This window comes from Gopherus flavomarginatus, chromosome 5 (assembly GCF_025201925.1).
Source record: "Gopherus flavomarginatus isolate rGopFla2 chromosome 5, rGopFla2.mat.asm, whole genome shotgun sequence".
NCBI lineage: Eukaryota > Metazoa > Chordata > Testudines > Testudinidae > Gopherus > Gopherus flavomarginatus.
This window is the reverse complement of record NC_066621.1, coordinates 53,655,325-53,681,608: the sequence shown is the minus strand read 5'-3', so window position 1 is coordinate 53,681,608 and position 26,284 is coordinate 53,655,325. Positions and strand designations below refer to the sequence as shown.

Here is a 26,284-nt window from a genome sequence, read left to right as displayed (position 1 = left end):
GAAATTTAAGATTGTATTTATTGTGGTTTTGCACAGCTGGTAGAAAAACTGAACAATTGTAAAGTATTACAGACTGCATTAGTATTTAGAGGGAAGGCCCTCTGGTCTGTAGCGGTTTGGGTCTCCTCCACTTCGGCCCCATGCATTTGCCTCCTGGTCTTGACGTGTGTCTTCTGCTCCTCTGCCACTAATGCCACCCTGCCAATCTTCCCTAGCATCACTGGAAAGAGGAAACAAAGATTATCTTAGATAGTTTATTATTAAATCTCAATAACTAAAGGATTTACTTTTCACTTATCCCCCACAACTTAATCTCTACTTTTCCATAAAGCTGAGGACCCGCACAAATACCTCACCAACACAAGTTGTTCCAATAAAAGATATTAGCTCAGCTGCCTTGTCACACACAAACACAGACACAAATCTTAGCCTGTCTGTGAATAGCAGAAGTCATCCCAGAAGTGCATCAGTGCAGTTGTGAATTAAAAAGCTTTCCCATTGCTTGCCTCCACTAAGTTCTACCCACTCCTCATAAGCTCCTTTGTATCACAGTCATCACGTTCAACAGCAATATTTTAAAACAGTCCTTGTTAGAGGACTGCAAGTGAACATATGATGATAGTTTTCTTGGATGATATATCAAGGGTAATATGTACCGGTTCTAGATTAAAGTGAGGTCCTGCAATTATTTAAATTTTAAAAGCCCTGGGGTGAAAACATCTGTCTCCTAGCACAAAGTAATGAGATCTGATATCAGAACATATTCAAATAGGTCAGCTCAGAAATCACCTTTACAACTCAAGAATGGGCACAGTCTTCACACTTAGCCAGAGGTTAAATAAAAATGGCCTCTCTGCAAACCGGACAATAACTAGTTATGAATTACAATGTACTTCATAATAATTTGATTGCATAGCTCTTTACCAACTTTTAACTCATAATCCAAGTAGAATCCATTACCTAATAACTTCTGCTGCCCATTTACCGCCAGGCCCTCTTTGGGCAGCATCATAATTCCCACGAGCATGGAAATATTTATCTGCATTTTTATAATTCGCTTCCCGCATGTCGCTGTATGCACGCCACATATCCTCAGCGCCTGGAGAAGAGAGAAAGGATTATAGAGAAACTGCAAATTTAAAACAAAACTTTGACGTTATTCCACCCACATTCCTCTGAAGCAGTCAAGCACCATTCTAGTCACGTCACCACAGTGGCTTCCAAGTATAGGGCTTCTAGAGAAGGCAGAAAGGCTCCTATATACCACTGAGTAAATACTTCATTTTTTGGTTCAGTGGAAGATCTGAGAAATCCAAAAAAGACTGTTTAGTTTCAACAAAAATTGATTTGTTATGGTTTTTCTCATCAAAATGAAAAACAAAAAAAATTGTTCAGGTTGATTTGAATAAACATTTTTGCAGCAAAATGTCAGAATAGGCCACTGTGAAAATTATTAGTTTTGAAGTTTTTTTCCAGCCTAAACTATTTGCCAAATTTGACCAAAATTTGCAAAAAGTTGCAGGGTTCCCCTGAAATGCGTTTTTTGGTGCATTTAATATTTGTCCCTCCAACAAATAAGCCCAACTTTCTTTTGTACCCAGGCCTCCCTTTAGAGATACAGGGATTTGCAGCTAGTTATGCTTTCTTAACTGTAGCTTCCACCAAGTGACATCTTTGGAGGAGGAGATGGAAAGGAGTTCCTTTGAGAAGGATCTCATAAAACCATGGAATCTCCAACAAAACTCTGTTGCAATATCTTTGGGACAAAGAAACCCTCAAATTTCTCTCAGGGCTTTTCTAAGTGTCGCCAGGACAACGGAGTAGAGGTGTGATTCCAAGTTAGAAGCATCAGTCTCATTGAGGGCTTTGTTTACAGATGGTTTCTGCATCAATGTAACTAAATCTCTTTAGAAACCAATTTAGTTAAATCACTGACACACTTAAGTCCAGAACAGTTTGGAGGATGAACATGCAGTGAGTAAAAAGCATACCTCGATAAGCATCCCTTATGAATGTTCCAGTATCAGTGAACCACTTCTGGGCACTGACACAGAGTACCAGGGACAACAACAACATGCAGTTGTAGAACTTCATAGTTCACTTATTTAGGCTGTAATAGAAGGAAAGTATATGTCAGAAAACTGGGCAATATTTTAAAGACTCCATCCATAATGTTCATTCCTCTTATAACCGCTTTAGAGCAGGTACATGGATCAAAAGGATCACACACAATTCAGAAAAGCTCCCGAAGTGATGATTTCTACTTAGAAAAATGAAATGCTCTCTGCCATCACAGCATCAGTCTCAGAGTTCAGATGTAAAAATAGAAGTTTTAGTTTCTGGTTAACAGTTTCCATATTATAAAAATCACTTGTTATAAGAAAAAAATTGAATACAAAGCAAGGTAAAATGGTATAAATATGAATTTTTCCATTTAGAATTAAACTTACCGGTGCTATATTGCAAAGCCCCTGAAAAATTGAGTTCTTTCCGATGGATTCTCTCAAGAAAAATGGTACTTTATTTATAGGAAGCCTTATCTCAAAGAGCAAATAGGAAATAATTTACAGAAACATTGCCCAATTTGAATTTAGCCATCATTTGCTTGTTGAATGCAAACAAACATTGCTTCTGTTGGGAATTTACTGCAGTAAATTCCGTTATTTCTTCTTGAGGCTTCCTGCTTTCAACTGGTCAATGTCTGTATTGTCTCTCTGTAGATCCAAGGATCAATTACTTAACCAATGCCTGATATGATGAAATGTCCATCATTTACTGGAAGTTGCAGGCAGTCACTTTCTCTGACTTGCTTCTTTTTTTTTTTAATTCGTGAAATGAGTAATGCTTTATAAGAGATTTTTATGCAGAAGTTTTAAGTAATCATCTGGCATATACCATAAACACCAAATCAGTTTTATCCTTATGTATAATTGCTTGTACAGTGCCTAGCCAACGGGTCCTGGTCCATGACTTTGGCTTCAAGAGGCTATGGTAACAGAAATAAATAATAAAACTTAAATTACCAGAGCTGGTCAAAAATGACATGTCATCTTTCAAGACATTTTAATTTTTCCCCTTTTAAATTTAGATGGAAATGTGTCAAAATTTTGAACTTTGAGTAACATCAACTAGCTTTTATTACCACCATTATGATCACTAAAGGGAGAGGTTAATTTGTCTGAATAGAGGTTAACTTTATGTGTAGCTTTGTTGGCAAGATCTAAGCCATAAGGTAGATGCAGTTATATGAAGAGTTACAAAAATATCTTTTCATTCAAAATATTACCTGTGGATTGGAATCATCAGCTCTATCAGTAACTCAGGTTACTTTGTAAAATGTTTTATTTGTGATCAAAACACAATCTTAACTATCAAAATGTTATTTAAATGGAGTAAATACATTTTACATTCTCCGATCAGTGCATGGGCGATAACATGTAAAACTGTTATTGATTCTAACTGCAAAAATGCAGGTAAATAGCTACTAGTTCAGGTCAGACTTTGCCCTCTAAAGTTTGCAAACTAAACAGCAGATCTTGTAAATGGTCAATGTGGTTCTTATGGGAATGTAATCTGAATAAAGTCATCATGATTGGGAAGGTGTTGTGAAACAGTGCTAAATCAGTCCTGCTCACTAGTCCAACAGAATTCTATGACTTGCAAACACAGACCGTAGCTGTATCATCCATGCTCAATGCCCTGTTGACCAATCTGACTTTGAGCTTTCTGAAAGCTTTTGGAAGTGTTTATGTTCAACTGTAACAGCCTTGACAGCAAAATGACATAGGCTGAATCGCGTAATTTTCCTTTAATCTTAACTGATTTTATTCCCATGAGCATCTACACTTTTCTAGACAAACTCCAACTAGTCTTGTAAAAAGGGGAAAGATAACTTCTAGATACTGTTATCCTGGATAGCATTTACAACTTGTAGTAACAAAGCTGTAGAGATTTAGAAGCTCAGTAGTCCCTGAGCTACACCTGCATTTTCCCTTAGATGAACTGAACTTGCTGGATACCACTTATTGTAAATGCATTAGTTTTTCAGACCCTCTATGATCTGCCTACCAGAGACACTGCACATCATCATTTAAAGTAGCAGTGCGTTGTATAGCTGGAGCTCTCTGAAAAGTGGTATTTAAGGTGATCTACATGTTTCCTTTAGCCCTCTTTTCATTCACGCAACATTCTGAAAACATTCAAGCTTCTGGACTGAAATTTTACAGGCCTGGTCTCCACCCAAAGGGAAACTTTTTTATTATTATTAATTTGAAACAAAATCCATTCAGTACATTTTGTCCTATTGTAACAAAAAAGCTTGAAGAGCAAAATGACTGGAGATAAACAATTAACATTTGGTAAGAAAAAAGGAAGTTCCTTGTAACAACGCTTTGGATTTGGCAGGCATGAGGGTTTAAGAATCTCACCTTATCTTTAAACACTGATTGGTATGATTTTTCGGTGCTTTTTAACTGATGTCCTAAAAAAGAGTATGCTGCTCTGGCTAACTTTGCCATGCAGGATTGCCAGCCAACTGCCTTCGGACGTGCACAGCTAAGGTGCAAACAGTACGAAGCAGAGTGATGGTAATTTACAATATCATGCTAACAGTCCTTTAATATTCCTCAATATTAAAAGCTTCATCTGTTCCATGTATAGAGTTGTCAATTCATTAATATGCATAATTCAGTGAAATTCAGGGTTGTTCTTACAGAATGTTTTTTCTTTTAAAAGTTTCAATTCCATAACTTTCCTAAGTTCTTAAATTTACACAGGCAAGAATAAGATTCCACAGCTGGCAGTTTGCATTAGTGTATATAATCACATAGTTGAACACATTCTCAAAGAATGCAATTACAGTATTTCTACAATCTTGTAAGAGGAGCGGAGAGTGATGTAGGGCCCTGGCCTGATTAACCGTAAATCTTGTGTATGAACTATTTTCACAAACTGCATGTGAGACTTAGGGACTGTACACAGTGATATAAGTGTCACACAGGTGTCTAAAAAATGGCATAATATATAGTGTTATCAAAAGTTTGACAAAGTATTTGAGGGTGGTATGTTGATGCATACATGCACAAAAGCAGTGTTAAAGTTTCACATTCAATTTTAACATTGGCATTTTCTGACTTCAGCATGTTTCAAGGTAGAATCTTTATTGCTCTTACACTGGAGTTTTTTAAATGGTGTTTGTGCAGGGAACACACTTGACACTGACATCACACGTACCAGCCGCAGGCTGCACAAACTCCTTGCATGTAATACAGTCTTATTCATCCACAGATCTCCAAGCGTTTTATATAGGCGGGTAAATATCTTCAGTTTACAAGTAGAGAAACTGAGACACAAAGAAGTAATAGATCAAAGGCCACAGAATTCACTCACAGAAACCAATTCTACTGATTCTCAGCAAGGTTGCCTTATCTTTTGAGACTACCCCACCCTACTCAGAGGATACCCAAAAGGCTAGGCTTATTGTGGAAACTTGGAAGTGAGCCTGGGCATTCCAGTAAGACAGATGATTAGGGCATCTAATGAGGAAAGGTGCAGTTTCAGTCACAGATCAAGAAAGACCTTTCCATTTGTCCAGCAGAGGACAGCTAAGCATCAGAATAAAGTGCTGCCCTCACGCTTGAAGGGTAATACCTCCAGTTAAACCCATGACTGCTCTGTTTGTGAAACCCCATGATCTAATACAACCTAATTACGGCTAAAATAGAAGTCAGAGTATTATCACGTCTCCTAGAGTCTTAAGAATACCCTGCATCCAGCTTACCTCCTGAGGAGTCCAGATGCTTTTACTGGATACAGAGTGGCTGGTGATTTTTCTAAGAGAGGGGATAGAATGTTCTGCTTCTTTCATGTATACTATTTGACAGTTGGGTCTTTTGTATTTTTTTTCTTCTGTTAAACAATGTACCAAAATGTAAATTCATTTAGGTATTATTGCAACTACACCTCTTTTGGAGTTTGACCAACATATTTGGATTCTTGTCCTGACATGCAAACCCACTATACAGACAATCTTACTATTAAGCCAAGTGACACGATTTCACAAAGAATTAGCCAAAAAGGTTAAACACGTGTTAAATGGCTCAGAACATATCTGGGTGAGAGACTTTTCTTTCTTATGCTTGCAGTGTGCAACCGCAGCATTTCCTCGGATGAAGTCACAATGTGTTCACGTATCCTTCACATCTTATTCACATATAAATAAGGAAATGAAGACTACATCAGAAACACTTTTTTTTTTAATTGAAACCTCTTAAAATTAGTTGAAACCATGAACACAAGTTCATTTTAGGTGCAATACACTTAAAAAATATTGTATAACTGTGGTTAATACGAACAGTGCTATGCAAAATGAAAAACAAGCTCTTTGAAAGAAAGTTTGTGATATATTGTAAAAGTCAGCATTGTTAACTGTGCGTTTTAAAATAAAGGTTATTATGTACACAAAGCTTTCAGCTGTTTTTCCATGTCACTTCATCCTCTAAACTGAAGAGATTTCACTAGACTTTTCCCAAAGAGAACTGGTTCTATATTTTCCTGAGACAGATGATGCTTGCACTTATATAGATCTTTACTTCTTTGAAGTGCTGTATAAAACTGAACCAATTAATTCTAACACCCACATGAGGTAGAAATGTTCTCATTTTAGAGGTAGGGAAACAGGCACAGAAAGGTAAAATGATTTGTTCTAAGTCTCATGGCATATCAATACCAAAGTTAGGACTACAGAGGAGTATCTGACTTCCAGGGCCGGCTATAAGCACCAGTATTCCAAGCACGTGCTTGGGGTGGCACGTCTCAAGGGGCAGCATTCCAGCCTTTGCGGGCGGCACTACGGCTTTTTTTTTCTCCCCCTTAGGGCAGCAAAAGTCCTGGAGCCGGCCCTGCTGACTTCCAATCCTTTTTACACCTATGATAAATAAGACCCTGGGGTGCCTGAAGGGATAGGATGGCACATTTGTGCTGTTTTCAAACTTCAGCTGATAATCTCTACCCCAGGAAATACTGATGTCAAAAGAAGACGTTTTGTTGGCTTTTCACAGACAGGAACCTTAAGGTATGAAATACCTGCCACTAGGCCTATTTCTGTAGACATTCCCACGCCAGAGGAGCTATGAAACGCTCCACCATAAGGGAGTGACTTGTTCTCGCAATTGAGACAAAGATGTTACCCATCCAACTGCAGTTTTATATATATCATACCAAACTTTACAGATAAAGCTTACATTGACCAAAAAATAATTAAATTTTAAATAAAATAAAATCTTTAATATGGAATGCAGCAAACAATGGAGACAAAACTATATACATACAACATATAAAGGCTCTTATTTTAAAGGGATACTGTCAAATAAATTTACTCACAAAATGCTGGTGTAGGAGAAAAAAAATGACATTTTTTATTGGGAGCTAGTTCTTTGGGGTTTGACCACTGCCTAGATAGTACAGCATTGTGCTAGTGAATAAGGCTCTTAACTGAAATGAGCTAAAACCTAAAGTAAATCTCACTAGTCTGTTTTCACTATCTAAGCTCTAGGAAGTTCAGAGTAAACAGAATAGGTATAAAGCTATTTTTTTGCAAATGATTAAGTAAAATTGGGTGTTTTTTAAATATTCAGTTTTAATAATCTAATGTTTATCTTAACAGTGGTAAAGGTTTTTAAAAAAATATGATTCTTGACAGTCTTCCTTTAAAATACTTTTTAAAAGGTAATTTTAGATAAAAAGGTATGCAGTTGCATCATTTCTTCCAAAAAGATCAAAAATCAGTTATAAAATATTGACATCGAAAAGATATGTTGATTTGTGTGGTAATTCATCTGAAGATGACCTCGTAACAGATTCCCACAATTTTTGAATGCTGTGTTTACACTTTCTTCCAGTGGTCTATTAATAAATGAGTATTTCAAAGATTTAATGCATATTTCAACACTATGCAATCAAGACCCCATAACATTAATTTTACATAGCTCTTAAGATAAAGATGTAGCTATTCCAACAAATAAATCAAGAGAGTAGATGTTCTATACAATTAAGGAAAAATCTGCATTCTTGCATGCATTCACTGCAGCTATTGACAAAAGTGAATGTCAGATGGGAAAACAGTTTGGTGCTCATGCTGGCAATATACACAGAATTAATCCTTTTGAAATTTACATCTTAACCAACCTACAGGAAAGTTGCTGAAGGCAAAATGCACTATTTTCAAACCTAATTTAATGTTCAAAAGACTGTACTTTTAACCAATTGTTTTAATTCATTCAGAGTTATTACCAAATTAATTCAGCACTTTTAATCCTATTGTAAAAAAAAAAACAAATCTGTTAAGACACTTGTGGTCTTAATTTCAACATAAACGTCAGAGCATTTCAATCTAACAATTTCTGAATCCTGTTTTAGAAGCATGTTTTAAACTATTTAAGAAGAGCTGTAAAAGAAAAAACTTAATTCAGGTGTTATTTTCATGCAGTGTGGCTGAATACATTATTGTGTGGACAAGAGTTTGTTTCTTAGAGGTGATGAAACTTAAGAGGCAATTTAATGCAGCATATGCACAGTACACAACTTCATTTCAGTGTTTCCTGGCATATTTGCTATGCCTGCTGAGACCACAGAAAACGGTCACACCTTTCCAACATGGACTGTATCAGGGCTCTACAGACAAAAGAGAAAAAAAAAATCAAACGTATTCTTAACTAATTTGCTGGATACCAGCTTTTAGAAAGAGTTTAAACTGGCTGACGCAGTGATAAATATAATTCAGTTTCAGAGAGAGTCCTATCATGCCCCTGCCTTTAGAGATTTTTCCCTAACCTGAATAGACAACATGAATGGCAAACCATAAATAATAGAAAATAGAAGATACCAGGGATTTTTTTATTTTTTTTTTTATTTAAGGCTAGTATTTAGGGCTTCCTAGATTCCAGGCCTTCACTCTTACTTGTACCACCACTCAGGATTGATGTAACATGGATTTCAAAAGGCCTTTTCAAGTGCCATCTTCTAGAACAGGGGTAGGCAACCTATGGCATGGGTGCCGAAGGCGGCACGCGAGCCGATTTTCAGTGGTACTCACACTGCCCGGGTCCTGGCCACTGGTCTGGGGGGGCTCTGCATTTTAATTTAATTTTAAATGAAGCTTCTTACACATTTTAAAAACCTTATTTACTTTACATACAACAATAGTTTAGACTTATAGAAAGAGACCTTCTGAAAAAGTTAAAATGTATTACTGGCACGCGAAACCTTAAATTAGAGTAAATAAATGAAGATTCGGCACACCACTTCTGAAAGGTTGCCTATCCCTGTTCTAGAACTTCATTCACTTAATTCCAAAAACTTTTTTAAAAAAGCATGCATGCAAAAACGTAAAGGAGTTAAACAGTGTAACTACAGGTGAGCTACTTTGACAGCAACAGCTGCAGCGGAAGTACACTCCCAAATATTGTAATGTCTCATTGCACTATTAGAGCGTTTATGAAGCAGCCATCAGAGCAGTCTAGGTCTAGGACGATGTAGTACAGGTAAGGAGTTTCTGAATTCTTCTGTGGTGGATATTTGATACTTTAGTCATTTATTCCCTCCCTCCCTTTTGTTTTTAGGAAACATTTATTCTGAATATATTTTCTGTTAATACATTTTTCATTTTTAAGCTACATGTCTCAAATATACCTCTTAAACTGGGGTCAGAAGTATTTTCAGGAAGTTTTACCACTGTAGCACTGTTTATACTCTTGGAGCTCAAGTCTGAAGTGTTTTCACGTCTTTTTTAAATTTACTGAAAGAAAACTATGGCCTAAGACGGCACTGAGTGAAGTATTAATAAACTATTCTACACACACACACACACACACGTCTTACCTTTGCCTTTTTTCAGCAATTCTCAGTATTTCGCAGATCCTAGTAAATCTCTTAGACAATTCTGCCGTCAAATCACATTCCTGCAGTACTGGCAAGGCACGATCTGGACCGATTACCTTAGCCAACAAAAGAGCTACATTTTCAACAGTAATGCAGTTTGACCAATTAGTGCTACCATTGCCGATAGTATTCCCATTCTGTGTACCATGGAAGTGGAAATCAGTGCTGCGACTTTGTGCAAGATGCAGAAGGAACTTCCATTCTTCCACAGTCTCTGGAATCGAGCCTAAATGCAAAATTAAATGACTGGCTGTAGTTATCTGTGAGGAAAAAGCTTGTAGCAAACCTAATTTTACATCTATTTGCATTTAAAAGGAGCTAGTTTTCTAGTGTCAATATTCTACATTCATATCTCAGTTAAATGGCTTAAAACGCATTTTATTTTTTGACAGTCACGCAAAACATTTTCAAGTGTTTTGGAGCTAATTGTTAGGACTGAGGGCCACTGAGCACTAAAAACAGCTTTTTCATAGCCATTGTTGTGATTTTGGATTAAACTAAGAGCCAAAGAAATTCCTTTGTGTGTCTTTTTAGGATATTGTAGATTTTCACTGCAATTCTGCCATCTGATACAGAAACTTGCTCACGACAGCCTAGAAAAACCACTAGATAGTGCTAGTGAATTAGCTGATTCTCCAAGGTACTGGGCAACAAAAACTCAGAGGGAAAGCTGAAGCCAAAAAATCTGATTAAAATGTCAAGAGATTTGAACCACTCAAGACAAGACTATGGTTTTTTTTAACACTGCTGTTTTGCTGGAAGACAAGAATTAAACTACAGGGTCACTGATTTAAACACTCAATTATATTTATGTTGTGCAGTATACCATATTAGTGTTACAAAATGCCAAGTGATCTTGCTATACCAGTGCTTAAAACTCTCATCATTCAACTCTTGATAAATGCTTCTCTATACTTATACGGTAATCAATACATAGTCAATATAGATCATGAATTATACTAGTGTGCTCACGTGTTAAGATTCACTAACCATGTTCTCCATCCAACAGGTTCATATCATCCAAATGAACAATATTAGTAAAGGCTTCTATTCTTCTAACCAGTTCCAAGCAGAGAGAGACATATCCAGGCCAGAAGCTTTAAAAACAAAAACAAAAAAAAAGAGAGACTGACGATTTCCATAATCAAAAGCATTTATTTGCTTTAAATGAAAGTCATTGGTAATGAAATGCGGATTTAGCAAACTCATCAGTAAGAGCAAATAACCCCAAATACTAGGAATAACCTGGCAATTGCAATGTGACATGCCGTAAGTCCCCAGAACTGTCAGTTTATTAAATGAACTAGAGCCAGCCTTTTGACAACCACCACCCTCACAAAGGTCATAAGTGCTCAGTGATAAACACATCTAGGTCCCATATTGCAGTGAGGGTTTTTTTGTGTATGATAGTGAGAAAGGGTTAAGCAGAAAACAACCATCATATGGAGATAAGAGCTGCATAAGGAAAAGAAGGGAAGTCATTAGGGAAATAAGGTAGTGGAGGTAATTAGGAACAGAGGAAATGTCTTTATACATACAAGAGGTCCATGAAGTCTGGTGGGTAAATTTCTCTCTGCTAAAGCAGGTTAAATATGGGAGAGGCATTAGTGCAATTATGAAGGTACAACCCTTGTGACTTGCTTTGGGGTTACTTCCCTGGTCACATTTTAGGTCAATAACATTTGTTGGGAGTAAACAGAGCTTAACAGGTAATAGAGTAGTACGTGCTACAACGTGACTTTATTGCTTCTTAGCTAGAAAGCAAGGTAATACTGCAGAGGTATGTTTCACATTGGCTATTCATAACCTATATATGATGACACTTTCAAATAAGGCCAGCCACAAAATACTTAATAGAGTTAATTGACTGGAAACTGGCAGGAAACATAACAGTTTTCATTTCTCTGTTCAGTGGGCCAAGATGCCAACTAAACTAGTTTCAAGAATAATCATCTTTCAATAAACTACGAAGTTTCCAGCTTACCCATATGACTTGCAGATCTCAGCCATTCTCTCTTTTGTTACAAAATCAGCTGGGAGTTAAACAGAAGGAAAATCAGTTGGCAATAGCTCCAGGTAAACAAATGTGAACATGCTCTGGGAAGACAGATTAATTCACAGGTTAAATGTTAATGGTCTCAGGAGTTTAAAACAACATTTTTATCGGGGGGGGTGGGGGTGGAAATAGATGAATGGGATTGTTTCATCTTTCACATGAAGTTTTGACAATATTAATTCAAAGAGCAGTGTGTCCAGCTATCTTCTTGACAGGCTCACTTAAAATGAGATTTTCTTTTAGGGACAGATTAACTTTTTTCTGTCCCTCTCTAATCACATGTTAATGTAGCCTTTTTGTGTACCAGCTTCAACGTTAGGAGGCATGTGCACAGACCTGGGGATGGCATTTTTATACTCCAACTGAGCCAGTAGGGGAATTTCACACATTTTAAGAAATGTGTTCCCCAGAAACACTCTGAAAATGATTCTTAAAAACAAAGTGACAGCTTCTTAAGACAGCTGTATTTATTGTCATTAAAGAGATCATTTCTGCCTGGATTATGAAGAGAGGAAAGTTGTTTAATCCTTTGGTTGCTGCTGTTAAACATCTTGAGCTACATGGGGTGAAATTCCAGAAAGACCAAAGCAAAACTATGCCTCACTTACAGCCTTTGCGCAACTAAAGGCTTCATGGGGATTCTCTCCACTGGGGTGAATTTCACCCTCTAGTCAAGTGAAATTACTCTGAGGTAGCCAGTCCAACATGGAACCAGTAGCGTAGCTAGCGAGGTTCAGTGGAAGCAGACGCTTCCCCTCAGGGCGGCAGGTACGGAAATGGAACCTGCCGGCCGGTGCTGCCATCAGAACGGCCGGAGGAGCCGTGGGGCGGTTGGCCGGCATGGAAGCAGAGCCCGCTCGCTGGCGCTACCAGCAGCACGGCCGGAGGAGCCGTAGGGCGGCAGCGGCAGGCCGGTGCGGAAGCGGTGCCTGCTGGCTGGCTCTTGCAGCAGCACGGCCAGAGGAGCCGTGAGGTGGCCGGCCAGCGCTGCCAGCAGCACGGCGAGAGGAGCCGTAGGGCGGCCGGCCGCCATGGAAGCGGCGCCTGCCGGCCCAGCGCTGCTAGCAGCATGGCCAGAAGAGCTGTGGGGTGGCTGACCGGCATGGAAGTGGTGCCTGCCAGCCAGCACTACCATCAACACAGCCGGAGGAGCCGTGGGGCGGCAGCGGCAGGCCGGTGCGGAAGCGGCGCCTGCTGGCCAGCTCTGACAGCAGCGCAACCGGAGGAGCCATGCGGGGGCAGCACACACAGCCGGAGGAGCAAGGGGGCCGACTCAGCGGCCAAGCGCTCCCTACCCCTTACTAATGAGGCGGGCAGGGGGAGGCGAAAGGCCCGCTGTGCCTTTAAGGCCGCGTGGCTGGCAAACCCCGCGTGGAGTGCGCCCAGCGCTGGGAGCAGGCCGGGGAGAGGCAGTGGGCCAGGATAGAAGGTGAGCCGCTGGGGAGAGGGTCCGGTCGGGAGGCGTGGCCAGAAGAGGAGCCAACGGAGGTCACCTTTTTTATAAAAGCAGCAAAGAATCTTGGGGCACCTTATAGACTAACAGATGTTTTGGAGCATGAGCTTTCGTGGGTGAATACCCACTTCGTCAGATGCATATAGTGGAAATTTCCAGGGGCAGGTATATATATATGCAGGCAAGCTAGAGATAATGAGGTAGTTCAATCAGGGAGGATGAGGCCCTGTTCTAGCAGTTGAGGTGTGAAAACCAAGGGAGGAGAAACTGGTTTTGTAATTGGCAAGCCATTCACAGTCTTTGTTTAATCCTGTGATTAAAGTCTAAAAGGTGCCACAGGATTCTTTGCTGCTTTTACAGATCCAAACTAACACGGCTACCCCTCTGATACTTGACACCTTTTTTATGTTTGCTCCCCCTACACTGAAAGCCTGGCTATGGCACTGCATGGAACACATAGCAAGTCTTGACAAGTATGTCTAGTTTAATCCTGTGATTAAACAAAGACTGTGACTGGCTTTCCAATTACAAAAACCAGTTTCTCCTCCCTTGGTTTTCACACCTCAACTGCTAGAACAGGGCCTCATCCTCCATGACTGAACTACCTCATTATCTCTAGCTTGCCTGCATATATATATACCTGCCCCTGGAAATTTCCACTACATGCATCTGACGAAGTGGGTATTCGCCCACGAAAGCTCATGCTCCAAAACGTCTGTTAGTCTATAAGGTGCCACAGGATTCTTTGCTGCTTTTACAGATCCAGACTAACACGGCTACCCCTCTGATACTTGACACCTTTTTTATGTTTGCTCCCCTTACACTGAAAACCTGGCTATGCCACTGCATGGAACACATAGCAAGTCTTGACAAGTATGTCTAGTTTGCGCAGTGCAATTAAATATACATGATTTACTTACTTATCTAGAGTTTCCTTCAGAATCCACCATATTTGTTCTTTGTGGTGCATCATGGGAAACTGCCAAACACAGCCAATCTGGTTGTAATGCTTCAGGCTGAAGAAGAGCTCCTGGGGAGAAAAAGTGTTAATTAGATATATTTTCTTCCTTTTTAAAAAATAATTTCCATATATAAATCAAATCTTCCTCTAATGCAATCAGGCTGGATCAAGCAGTTCACTATGACAGGTCAGTTATCTACCAACCCCTGCTGGCTTGTCAATTACAGTCAACGACAAAAGAAAACATATACATTGATGTGTCCACATGCTTTACTGTCCTTATACTTTCAATCCGATTAATAAGAAATTCTGCAAACTCCTGTGCAGCATATCTCCAAATTCTTGAATTATCAATAGTGTACCAAAAATTTTTGTTTTAATTATTTTTCTTCTCTCAGTACGCTTGACCCTTCCCTAAGCCATGAGAATTCAGCCAGTGACCTCACACCAGGCATATAAGAAGAAACACAATGGAAGGGATTACCATTAGGACTTGATCAGAGTGTACAGAGGAATGTATTAGAAATTTTCTCCTCCTCTTATTTCACCTCATTAAACAACAGGAAGGACACATCTCCCAAACTGTTTATTTTGAAGATCAAGAGAAGCAGATAGAGAATGTCTCTCTTTCTTTAATTGAGAATTCACTAATACTTCAGTGTTTGTGATCTTTGGATATCAATCTGTCCCACAAAATAAACAAGTCATGTGATAACTACCTTGGGTCTTTGTCAATCAAACTGATAAACCTAGTCTATTTGTCAGATTTAATTATATTTAATAGCAACAACAGTTATCATGACTATAGAGAAATGTGTCATTTTAAAGGCAGCATCACATTATCTCTATACTGAAAAATGCTAAAGATTAAACAGCCATTATAAATTTATAAACCATCAGAATTAGCATCAATAAATGGCTGATGTACTGAGCTCTAATTATGGAAGGCTTTAGTTCAAATCATATATCTCTTCTGAAATGTCCTGGTGAGTGTTTTTCCCCATATACTCAATTTGCTGATTCCTCCATAGTTCTTAAACTCATTCTTATCTCCTGTTTTATAGATCAGTACTATTATTGCTTTTCTCCATTCACTCTGCACTTGCTCTTACTTCTAAATCTTGTTAAATAGTTTGTGCATTGCCTTTAATGTGCGTTCCTCACTTGCACCAAACTGCTCTGCGGGTATATTGTTAATTCCCAGCACCTTTTCCTTTTTCAGACTTTCTAATGAAATCTTTACTTCCAAGAACTCCAGCTTCTGTTCTCCCCTCATTTGTGCAGAAAAACTTTTCTGGGACCATTTCATCTACTGCGTTCCAATCTCTATACAACTCTTCAAAATATTCTTTCCCTCCTTTGTGCTTTGCTTCTTCATCCTCAACTATTTGCCCCCACTTGTCTTTCACTGTTGACAGCTTCAATTCATATGTCCCATTCAGTTTTCTTATCTTGCAATACAACTTGTGTCACACTTCTCTTTGTGTATTTCTCTGCTTCTTTACACTGTTCATTTATCCAGCTGTTCCGGACTCTCTTTACTTTCTGTCTCACCTCTCTGGTCAACCTATTATACTCACCTCTTAGACTTGTATCTTTCCTTTTTATTCTCCTTTAGTTTAGTGAGGAAGTGAAATGTATGGAGCAGTTGTTCTGATGGCACGGTTTGGAAGTGAACTGGCTGCAGGACGCACAGCTGGCTCAGGGTATAAATGGGGATGGTGCCAGGGAGGCTCATGGAAGAGGGGCCCAATGAAAAAGTCCAGAGGACTAGCGGTGAGGAGTGAGCAGGGAGCACCCTCCCATAGAACCCGCTGTTGCGAATTATACCTGTAGGCCATGCACCGTGCGTTTCTAGGCTGAGGCACAAAACCCAAAGATTTACAGTGTCCAAACAACAAAGGTTTATTGTGCGAGGTTCAAACAACATTCGAACATGGTGTCCCTCTGCTAGTCAGGGAGAGACCCAGGCTGCAGATTACATAGAAGTGATATGCCTTTTAGGAGTGCATGCTACTCTCATGGATCGGAAGCTTTGGCCAATAAACAAGCCATTTTCTTATCTTTAGCCTATTACAGCTAATCATTGTCCTCGTGCTGGCTAGTGCACAGTCCAGCTGTTACCTTGCATACTAGAATTTTTCCTTAATTATGCTGTTGCAGCTGTTTTCCTATCCTCTTTCCTGTTTCTGGCTTTATCTTTCTTTAATGCTGCCCTTCGGAGCTTTGTACGTGATGTGCTCGCTTTTAGTTAATGATGGATACAAAATAGGGGAACTTACAAAATGGAGTCGCTCATGCTAATTACCCTTAACACCGCTCAAGGAGAACCCGAAAGGTGGCCAACAAGGTTACCCCCACCTCCTAGAGTACATGCAGGGGGGGTCTGACGGGTGGAGAGCCCCATGCACCCACCCAGCACTTGGAGATCCACACAATGCCCCCATCGTAGTTCAGGAAGTGTCCGATTCTCATGCTTTCTGCCAGGACCAGCCTCCGGCACACCGAGGGGTCTCTCCCACTGCACACGAAGATGGGGATTGTGTAGCAGGGACACCGCAAGGAAGTTCTCCCCCTCGGTGGCCACAACGGACCTGGTACCCGAGAACAGCTTCCAGGTCCAAAGGAGGTACAGGTGCAGCTCAGAGAGATCTTGCAGAAGACACCTCGGATGTAGAAAAAAAAGATACCAGTTGTATCGGAGCCATCTGAGGCAGCAGATTATTGCAACAGGCTCCCCCGTCCCACGTACCCAAACCGCACAACGCACACACCGCATGGGGCACTGGCTCCCCCGGCCCGGCAGCCGCTGGTCTGGGAGTGCCGGGCTGGGGCAGGCGGAGTCCGCCCATCGCCCAGCGAGGCAGAGTTGCGGTGCGGGGGGGCCTCCCAGAGCGAGTCACAGCCTGCTCCCTCCTCCCCTCCCCGGGAGATCGGCCCTCACGCTGCTGCGGGGACGGGCGCGGCTTCTGCATCGACTCCACTAGGGGGGCTCCCGCCGCACGGGGCTCACCTGGCAATGGGGCTCAGCGCTCTCCGCCGTGTGGCTGCTGCAGCCAGCCAGAGACAGACGGACGGCGCCTCAGCCACCCCACAGCGCCCCCTGCAGCCCACAGTCAGCATTCAGTCACTGCACAGAGCCCCCCCCAACCCTGCCTCACTCAGAGACATTCCAACCCTCCTAATGTTTCGTTGAGATGTACGTAGATCAGTTGATCTCAAAATAATTAACCTGCTGAAGTGAATAAAGAAACCACCAGACCTGCCTGACCAATAGGCTTCAGACCCAATAAGCACCAAGCATCCAGCTCTGAACATTTCTCCTGTAGTCATTTGTGTAAGTTCACAGGTAATTTCACTCAATTTAAAAAGCACTACAGACAGTCCTTGGACTTACGACACAATTGGTTCCTGAAAATTGTGTCATAAGTCGAAATGTTGTAACTTGGAACCAGAACCCACTCCATTGCAGGACCAAGCATCGTAAAGTTGAAACCATTGGGTGCAAGTTGAATCAGGGTCTCAATTTAGAAACATTGTAAGTGCTGTTCTTCTTAAGTCGAATGTCGCAAAGTCGAGTACAGCCTGTGTTTTTAAACGGCAAAACCTACCTGTATATCATAGACTCATAGACTTTAGGGTCAGAAGGGACCAATATGATCATCTCGTCTGACCTCCTGCACAAAGCAGGCCTCAGAACCCTACCCATCCACTTCTTTAACAAACCCCTAACCTATGTCCGAGTTACTGAAGTCTTCAAATTGTGGTTGATACGCTCTGATGATACATGAATAGCCACAAATTGTTTCCAGAAATGGAAAATTGCTATGAAACAGTAAATTTTTAAACTATGCAAAGGAAGGGGTGGGGCACGTATGAGGAGAAACTCTGTGAGTTCAAGCTTGTAGCATTCCAAAAGTTTCAAGTGGGTTGCGGGGACAGAATTTGATCACCTATGAAGTGGGCAGAGAGCATAGCCCTTCCGCTCTGCACGAGTCTTGAAAGCTGCAGGGAAATAAACCTGGAGATCTTAAGGAAACTGTGTTGAGGATGTTCTCCAGATCAAATCACCCATGACAGCCAAAAGGGAGTAGTAGTGCCATGACCACTCCTGCCACAATTGAACCAAGCCCCTACTGTGAAAAGCTTTGAGGGTATAGTGTGGGACTCTGCACAGATTAATGCAGAAAGACTGATTTGGAGGATCTCTGCCAGATGCTCCATGTTATGATGCATTCTGGTAATTGACTTGTAGGAGGTTTCACTAACCTCTGTAAATTATATCTAAAATATTGTGCTAGTAAGTAAATTCCACTAAGCCCAAATAAGTTACTGAGGAAAGGGGTTGGGGTTTTTCATAGCTACCTGTCCCCCCAAAAATCCTTAACACATGAATTAGAATCCCCAGGTTCAAGTAGCTGGTAAATATGTTTACCAAAATAGGATATGCAGGCCTGATCCAAAGACCATTTAAACCAGTGGAAGGACTCTCTCTGGCTTCAATGGGATTTGGATTAGAGCTTTAAATCAACAAGGCTATAAATAGGTATGTTCTCTATACTATGAAAGAGACTTTAATAAGTCCAAGATCCTGTTAATGTTTGTCAGTTACAAATGACTTGGTCTGTCTCCAAGAAATGGTCTGTGATAGATTTGAGGCCAATTGACTGTGCACTTTTACCCTAAAAATTGAGGAAAGGCCTTAAAAATTATTTGAACAGAGTCATGCTAAGAACCCCCCACTGCACGCTGCAGTGCACGCTGTTTGAGCTTTGCTTCAAGAATGGGACTAGGGGCTAATTAGTGTTGTTGTAGCTCTAGTGCTCCCTGGCTATTAGAGACACAAGGTGGGTGAGGCAATAATGTCTATTGGACCAACTGCTGTTGGGGAGAGAGAAAAGCTTCTGATTTGCACAGAGTTCTTCTTCAGGACTGTTAGGCCGATATGATTTTGAATTTCTAAGATTCCTTTGTTTTTAAGTGAAGATGTTAGGGTACATCCATTCCCAGAAAACTCTAATGAGGCTGTTGTCAGCTGCCTGGTAACTATCCAAAGACTGGGATGCATACAACCAGAAAACACTGGTTTCATTTTCATTTGGTTTTGTGCTTCTCCTTTCCTTTACTTTCTTTTTGACTTCCAGTTGTGAGCATTGAGCCTTTTAAACCCTACAGTGTTTCCAAGATTTTATCAATGTACATTAACTAGTCCTGAACTTAGTTTTGCCACCCCTGTTTGGTGCTGTTTCCACTCACTCTTGCTTTTTGGCAACAATGGGAAATTTCATCCAGTGAGTTTGATCCAACCTTTCTAGCCTGACCTCAGACAGAACTGAGGTTCTACCCACCTGATAACAATAAATATATACTTTTAAAACATAAGCACCATTACTGCTTATTAAAGTGGACCTAAACTCCCAGCACCATGGAAAATGTGCTTTCATCCTTTCATTTCAAATGTTAACTTTCCTCCTGACCTGCCCCCCAAATTTCTGTTTTTGCCATGATACCTAAACCTTTGTGTGTTGGTTTTTATGCCCCAAACTAATTAGCCAGGTAGGATGGTCTATGGTTAGAGGACTGAACGCCATACCTACCTCTGCTGTAGACTCCCCTGTGATGTTAGGCAAGTCAATTAACATCTCTCAGATCCCTGTCTGTAAAATGGGGATAACAACAACAAGGAGAATTATCATAATGGATCACAGTAGTCCAGTAGCCTGTCTCTGACAGTGGCTAGTGCCCGCTGCTTCACAGGAATATGCAACAAATTATTTAATGATTGTCCTTTACTCAATCTGGACGATTCTTCCAAATCCTGGGCAGTTAAGGGTTACCTTTGGCCCCAAATCATGAAAAATTTGTATGTATATTGCTTTTTATCCTTTCTAATGTAGCTGAGGATGTTTGTTCATTCACTGAGAGCTTCAGAAATTTAAGATTGTATTTATTGTGGTTTTGCACAGCTGGTAGAAAAATTAAACAATTGTAAAGTATTACAGACTGCATTAGTATTTAGAGGGAAGGCCCTCTGGTCTGTAGCGGTTTGGGTCTCCTCCACTTCGGCCCCATGCATTTGCCTCCTGGTCTTGACGTGTGTCTTCTGCTCCTCTGCCACTAATGCCACCCTGCCAACCTTCCCTAGCATCACTGGAAAGAGGAAACAAAGATTATCTTAGATAGTTTATTATTAAATCTCAATAACTAAAGGATTTACTTTTCACTTATCCCCCACAGCTTAATCTCTACTTTTCCATAAAGCTGAGGACCCGCACAAATACCTCACCAACACAAGTTGTTCCAATAAAAGATATTAGCTCAGCTGCCTTGTCACACACAAACACAGACACAAATCTTAGCCTGTCTGCGAATAGCAGAAGTCATCCCAGAAGTGCATCAGTGCAGTTGTGAATTAAAAAGCTTTCCCATTGCTTGCCTCCACTAAGTTCTACCCACTCCTCATAAGCTCCTTTGTATCATAGTCATCACGTTCAACAGCAATATTTTCAAACAGTCCTCGTTAGAGGACTGCAAGTGAACATATGATGATAGTTTTCTTGGATGATATATCAAGGGTAATATGTACCGGTTCTAGATTAAAGTGAGGTCCTGCAATTATTTAAATTTTAAAAGCCCTGGGGTGAAAACATCTGTCTCCTAGCACATAGTAATGAGATCTGATATCAGAACATATTCAAACAGGTCAGCTCAGAAATCACCTTTACAACTCAAGAATGGGCACAGTCTTCACACTTAGCCAGAGGTTAAATAAAAATGGCCTCTCTTCAAACCGGACAATAACTAGTTATGAATTACAATGTACTTCATAATAATTTGATTGCATAGCTCTTTACCAACTTTTAACTCATAATCCAAGTAGAATCCATTACCTAATAACTTCTGCTGCCCATTTACCGCCAGGCCCTCTTTGGGCAGCATCATAATTCCCACGAGCATGGAAATATTTATCTGCATTTTTATAATTCGCTTCCCGCATGTCGCTGTATGCACGCCACATATCCTCAGCGCCTGGAGAAGAGAGAAAGGATTATAGAGAAACTGCAAATTTAAAACAAAACTTTGATGTTATTCCACCCACATTCCTCTGAAGCAGTCCAGCACCATTCTAGTCACGTCACCACAGTGGCTTCCAAGTATAGTGCTTCTAGAGAAGGCAGAAAGGCTCCTATATACCACTGAGTAAATACTTCATTTTTTGGTTCAGTGGAAGATCTGAGAAATCCAAAAAAGACTGTTTAGTTTCAACCAAAATTGATTTGTTATGGTTTTTCTCATCAAAATGAAAAACAAAAAAAATTGTTCAGGTTGATTTGAATAAACATTTTTGCAGCAAAATGTCAGAATAGGCCACTGTGAAAATTATTCTTTTTGAAGTTTTTTTCCAGTGTAAACTATTTGCCAAATTTGACCAAAATTTGCAAAAAGTTGCAGGGTCCCCCTGAAATGCATTTTTTGGTGCATTTAATATTTGTCCCTCCAAAAAATTAGCCCAACTTTTTTTTGTACCCAGGCCTCCCTTTAGAGATACAGGGATTTGCAGCTAGTTATGCTTTCTTGACTGTAGCTTCCACCAGGTGACATCTTTGGAGGAGGAGATGGAAAGGAGTTCCTTTGAGAAGGATCTCATAAAACCATAGAATCTCCAACAAAACTCTGTTGCAATATCTTTGGGACAAAGAAACCCTCAAATTTCTCTCAGGGCTTTTCTAAGGGTCGCCAGGACAACGGAGTAGAGGTGTGATTCCAAGTTAGAAGCATCAGTCTCATTGAGGGCTTTGTTTACAGATGGTTTCTGCATCAATGTAACTAAATCCCTTTAGAAACCAATTTAGTTAAATCACTGACACACTTAAGTCCAGAACAGTTTGGAGGATGAACATGCAGTGAGTAAAAAGCATACCTCGATAAGCATCCCTTATGAATGTTCCAGTATCAGTGAACCAGTTGTGGGCACTGACACAGAGTACCAGGGACAATAACAACATGCAGTTGTAGAACTTCATAGTTCACTTATTTAGGCTGTAATAGAAGGAAAGTATATGTCAGAAAACTGGGCAATATTTTAAAGACTCCATCCATAATGTTCATTCCTCTTATAACCGCTTTAGAGCAGGTTCATGGATCAAAAGGAACACACACAATTCAGAAAAGCTCCCGAAGTGATGATTTCTGCTTAGAAAAATGAAATGCTCTCTGCCATCACAGCATCAGTCTCAGAGCTCAGATGTAAATATAGAAGTTTTAGTTTCTGGTTAACAGTTTCTATATCATAAAAATCACTTGTTATAAGAAAAAAATTGAATACAAAGCAAGGTAAAATGGTATAAATATGAAGTTTCCATTGAGAATTAAACTTACCGGTGCTATATTGCAAAGCCCCTGAAAAACTGAGTTCTTTCCGATGGATTCTCACAAGAAAAATGGTACTTTATTTATAAGCCTTATCTCAAAGAGCAAATAGGAAATAATTTACAGAAACATTGCCCAATTTGAATTTAGTCATCATTTGCTTGTTGAATGCAAACAAACATTGCTTCTGTTGGGAATTTACTGCAGTAAATTCCCTTATTTCTTCTTGAGGCTTCCTGCTTTCAATTGGTCAATGTCTGTACTGTCTCTCTGTAGATCCAAGGATCAATTACTTAACCAATGCCTGATATGATGAAATGTCCATCATTTACTGGAAGTTGCAGGCAGTCACTTTCTCTGACTTGCTTCTATTTTTTTTTTAATTGGTGAAATGAGTAATGCTTAATAAGAGATTATTATGCAGAAGTTTTAAGTAATCATCTGGCATGTACCATAAACACCAAACCAGTTTTATCCTTATGTATAATTGCTTGTACAGTGCCTAGCCAACGGGTCCTGGTCCATGACTTTGGCTTCAAGAGGCTATGGTAACAGAAATAAATAATAAAACTTAAATTACCAGAGCTGGTCAAAAATGAGATGTCATCTTTCAAGACATTTTAATTTTTTCCCCCTTTTAAATTTAGATGGAAATGTGTCAAAATTTTGAACTTTGAGTAACATCAACTAGCTTTTATTACCATTATGATCACTAAAGGGAGAGGTTAATTTGTCTGAATAGAGGTTAACTTCATGTGTAGCTTTGTTGGCAAGATCTAAGCCATAAGGTAGATGCAGTTATATGAAGAGTTACAAAAATATCTTTTCATTCAAAGTATTACCTGTGGATTGGAATCATCAGCTCTATCAGTAACTCAGGTTACTTTGTAAAATGTTTTCATTTGTGATAAAAGAACAATCAAAATGTTATTTAAATGGAGTAAATACATTTTACATTCTCCGATCAGTGCATGGGCGATAACATGTAAAACTGTTATTGATTCTAACTGCAAAAATGCAGGTAAATAGCTACTAGTTCAGGTCAGACTTTGCCCTCTAAAGTTTGCAAACTAAACAGCAGATCTTGTAAATGGTCAATGTGGTTCTTATGGGAATGTAATGACTGAATAAAGTCATCATGATTGGGAAGGTGTTGTGAAACAGTGCTAAATCAGTCCTGCTCACTAGTCCAACAGAATTCTATGACTTGCAAACACAGACCGTAGCTGTATCATCCATGCTCAATGTCCTGTTGACCAATCTGACTTTGAGCTTTCTGAAAGCTTTTGGAAGTGTTTATGTTCAACAGTAACAGCCTTGACAGCAAAATGACATAGGCTGAATCACGTAATTTTCCTTTAATCTTAACTGATTTTATTCCCATGAGCATCTACACTTTTCTACACAAACTCCAACTAGTCTTGTAAAAAAGGGAAAGATAACTTCTAGGTACTGTTATCCTGGATAGAATTTACAACTTGTAGTAACAAAGCTGTAGAGATTTAGAAGCTCAGTAGTCCCTGAGCTACACCTGCATTTTCCCTTAGATGAACTGAACTTGCTGGATACCACTTATTGTAAATGCATTAGTTTTTCAGACCCTCTATGATCTGCCTACCAGAGACACTGCACATCATCATTTAAAGTAGCAGTGTGTTGTATAACTGGAGCTCTCTGAAAAGTGGTATTTAAGGTGATCTACATGTTTCCTTTAGCCCTCTTTTCATTCACTCAACATTCTGAAAACATTCAAGCTTCTGGACTGAAATTTTACAGGCCTGGTCTCCACCCAAAGGGAAACTTTTTTATTATTATTAATTTGAAACAAAATCCATTCAGTACATTTTGTCCTATTGTAACAAAAAAGCTTGAAGAGCAAAATGACGGAGATAAACAATTAACATTTGGTAAGAAAAAAGGAAGTTCCTTGTAACAACACTTTGGATTTGGCAGGCATGAGGGTTTAAGAATCTCACCTTATCTTTAAACACTGATTGGTATGATTTTTTGGTGCTTTTTAACTGATGTCCTAAGAAAGAGTATGCTGCTCTGGCTAACTTTGCCATGCAGGATGCCAGCCAACTGCCTTCGGACCTGCACAGCTAAGGTGCAAACAGTACGAAGCAGAGTGATGGTAATTTACAATATCATGCAGACAGTCCTTTAATATTCCTCAATATTAAAAGCTTCATCTGTTCCATGTATAGAGTTGTCAATTCATTAATATGCATAATTCAGTGAAATTCAGGGTTGTTCTTACAGAATGTTTTTTTCTTTTAAAAGTTTCAATTCCATAACTTTCTTAAGTTCTTAAATTTACACAGGCAAGAATAAGATTCCACAGCTGGCTGTTTGCATTAGTGTATATAATCACATAGTTGAACACACTCTCAAAGAATGCACGTACAGTATTTCTACAATCTTGTAAGAGGCCTGGCCTGATTAACTGTACATCTTGTGTATGAACTATTTTCACAAACTGCATGTGAGACTTAGGGATTGTACACAGTGATATAAGTGTCACACAGGTGTCTAAAAAATGGCATAATATATAGTGTTATCAAAAGTTTGACAAAGTATTTGAGGGTGGTATGGTGATGCATACATGCCCACAAGCGGTGTTAAAGCTTCACATTCAATTTTAACATTGGCATTTTCTGACTTCAGCACGTTTCAAGGTAGAATCTTTATTGCTCTTACACTGGAGTTTTTTAAATGGTGTTTGTGCAGGGAACACACTTGACACTGACATCACACGCACCAGCTGCAGGCTGCACAAACTCCTTGCATGTAATACAGTCTTTTTCATCCACAGATCTCCAAGCGTTTTATATAGGCGGGTTAAATATCTTCAGTTTAAAGTAGAGAAACTGAGACACAAAGAAGTAATAGATCAAAGGCCACAGCACTCACTCGTAGAAACCAATTCTACTGATTCTCAGCAAGGTTGCCTTATCTTTTGAGACCTACCCCACCCTACTCAGAGGATATCCAAAAGGCTAGGCTTATTGTGGAAACTTGGAAGTGAGCCTGGGCATTCCAGTAAGACAGATGATTAGGGCATCTAATGAGGAAAGGTGCAGTTTCAGTCACAGATCAAGAAAGACCTTTCCATTTGTCCAGCAGAGGACAGCTAAGCATCAGAATAAAGTGCTGCCCTCACGCTTGAAGGGTAATACCTCCAGTTAAACCCATGACTGCTCTGTTTGTGAAACCCCATGATCTAATACAACCTAATTACGGCTAAAACAGAAGTCAGAGTATTAACACGTCTCCTAGAGTCTTAAGAATACCCTGCATCCAGCTTACCTCCTGAGGAGTCCAGATGCTTTTACTGGATACAGAGTGGCTGGTGATTTTTCTGAGAGGGGATAGAATGTTCTGCTTCTTTCATGTATACTATTTGACAGTTGGGTCTTTTGTATTTTTTTTCTTCTGTTAAACAATGTACCAAAATGTAAATTCATTTAGGTATTATTGCAACTACACGTCTTTTGGAGTTTGACCA

The 26,284-nt window shown here is 39.8% G+C and overlaps 2 protein-coding genes across 12 annotated transcripts in view; both read right to left on the bottom strand.

The window, feature by feature from the left end:
* On the bottom strand, positions 1 to 26,113 carry LOC127052298 (serum amyloid A-5 protein-like). Of its 3 annotated transcripts, XM_050955839.1 has the most exons (6): positions 25,743 to 26,113; positions 5,172 to 5,436; positions 2,451 to 2,986; positions 1,992 to 2,110; positions 961 to 1,099; positions 1 to 220 (listed from the first exon to the last, which is right to left on the bottom strand). In XM_050955839.1, exons 4-6 carry the CDS (start codon positions 2,092 to 2,094, stop codon positions 79 to 81), a joined length of 384 nt encoding a protein of 127 aa, XP_050811796.1. In that variant the 5' UTR covers positions 2,095 to 2,110; positions 2,451 to 2,986; positions 5,172 to 5,436; positions 25,743 to 26,113; the 3' UTR covers positions 1 to 78. The 3 variants fall into 3 exon arrangements, with proteins under 3 accessions (XP_050811796.1, XP_050811797.1, XP_050811798.1); XM_050955840.1 differs by lacking the exons at positions 5,172 to 5,436; positions 25,743 to 26,113 and having other exon boundaries at positions 2,451 to 3,015; XM_050955841.1 differs by lacking the exons at positions 2,451 to 2,986; positions 5,172 to 5,436; positions 25,743 to 26,113 and having other exon boundaries at positions 1,992 to 2,316.
* Positions 6,237 to 26,284, bottom strand: part of LOC127052281 (serum amyloid A-5 protein-like) — a 63,082-nt gene continuing 43,034 nt past the window's right edge. Inside the window, exons 1-4 of one of the 9 annotated variants that reach the window (XM_050955809.1) lie at positions 22,786 to 22,814; positions 22,328 to 22,446; positions 21,297 to 21,435; positions 20,415 to 20,556 (exon numbers count right to left, since the gene is read on the bottom strand). In XM_050955809.1, the coding sequence (XP_050811766.1) occupies positions 20,415 to 20,556; positions 21,297 to 21,435; positions 22,328 to 22,430 (384 nt within the window). In that variant the 5' untranslated portion in view covers positions 22,431 to 22,446; positions 22,786 to 22,814. Of the gene's footprint in view, positions 6,318 to 7,697; positions 7,847 to 8,461; positions 8,671 to 9,008; positions 9,848 to 9,876; positions 10,163 to 10,926; positions 11,034 to 20,414; positions 20,557 to 21,296; positions 21,436 to 22,327; positions 22,447 to 22,785; positions 22,815 to 26,284 lie in introns of those variants that run through there. The other 8 variants (XM_050955804.1, XM_050955808.1, XM_050955803.1 and 5 more) reach the window with 8 other exon arrangements.

What these genes read in the sequence shown, in the direction of transcription:
- LOC127052298 (XM_050955839.1), bottom strand. Translation starts at nt 2,094, where the DNA reads ATGAAGTTCTACAACTGCATGTTGTTGTTGTCCCTGGTACTCTGTGTC. An exon ending in CATAAGGGATGCTTATCGAG is followed by an intron (nt 1,100 to 1,991) that starts GTATGCTTTTTA and finishes TCTCTTCTCCAG; the next exon opens with GCGCTGAGGATATGTGGCGT. An exon ending in TGGGCAGCAGAAGTTATTAG is followed by an intron (nt 221 to 960) that starts GTAATGGATTCT and finishes TCCTCTTTCCAG; the next exon opens with TGATGCTAGGGAAGATTGGC.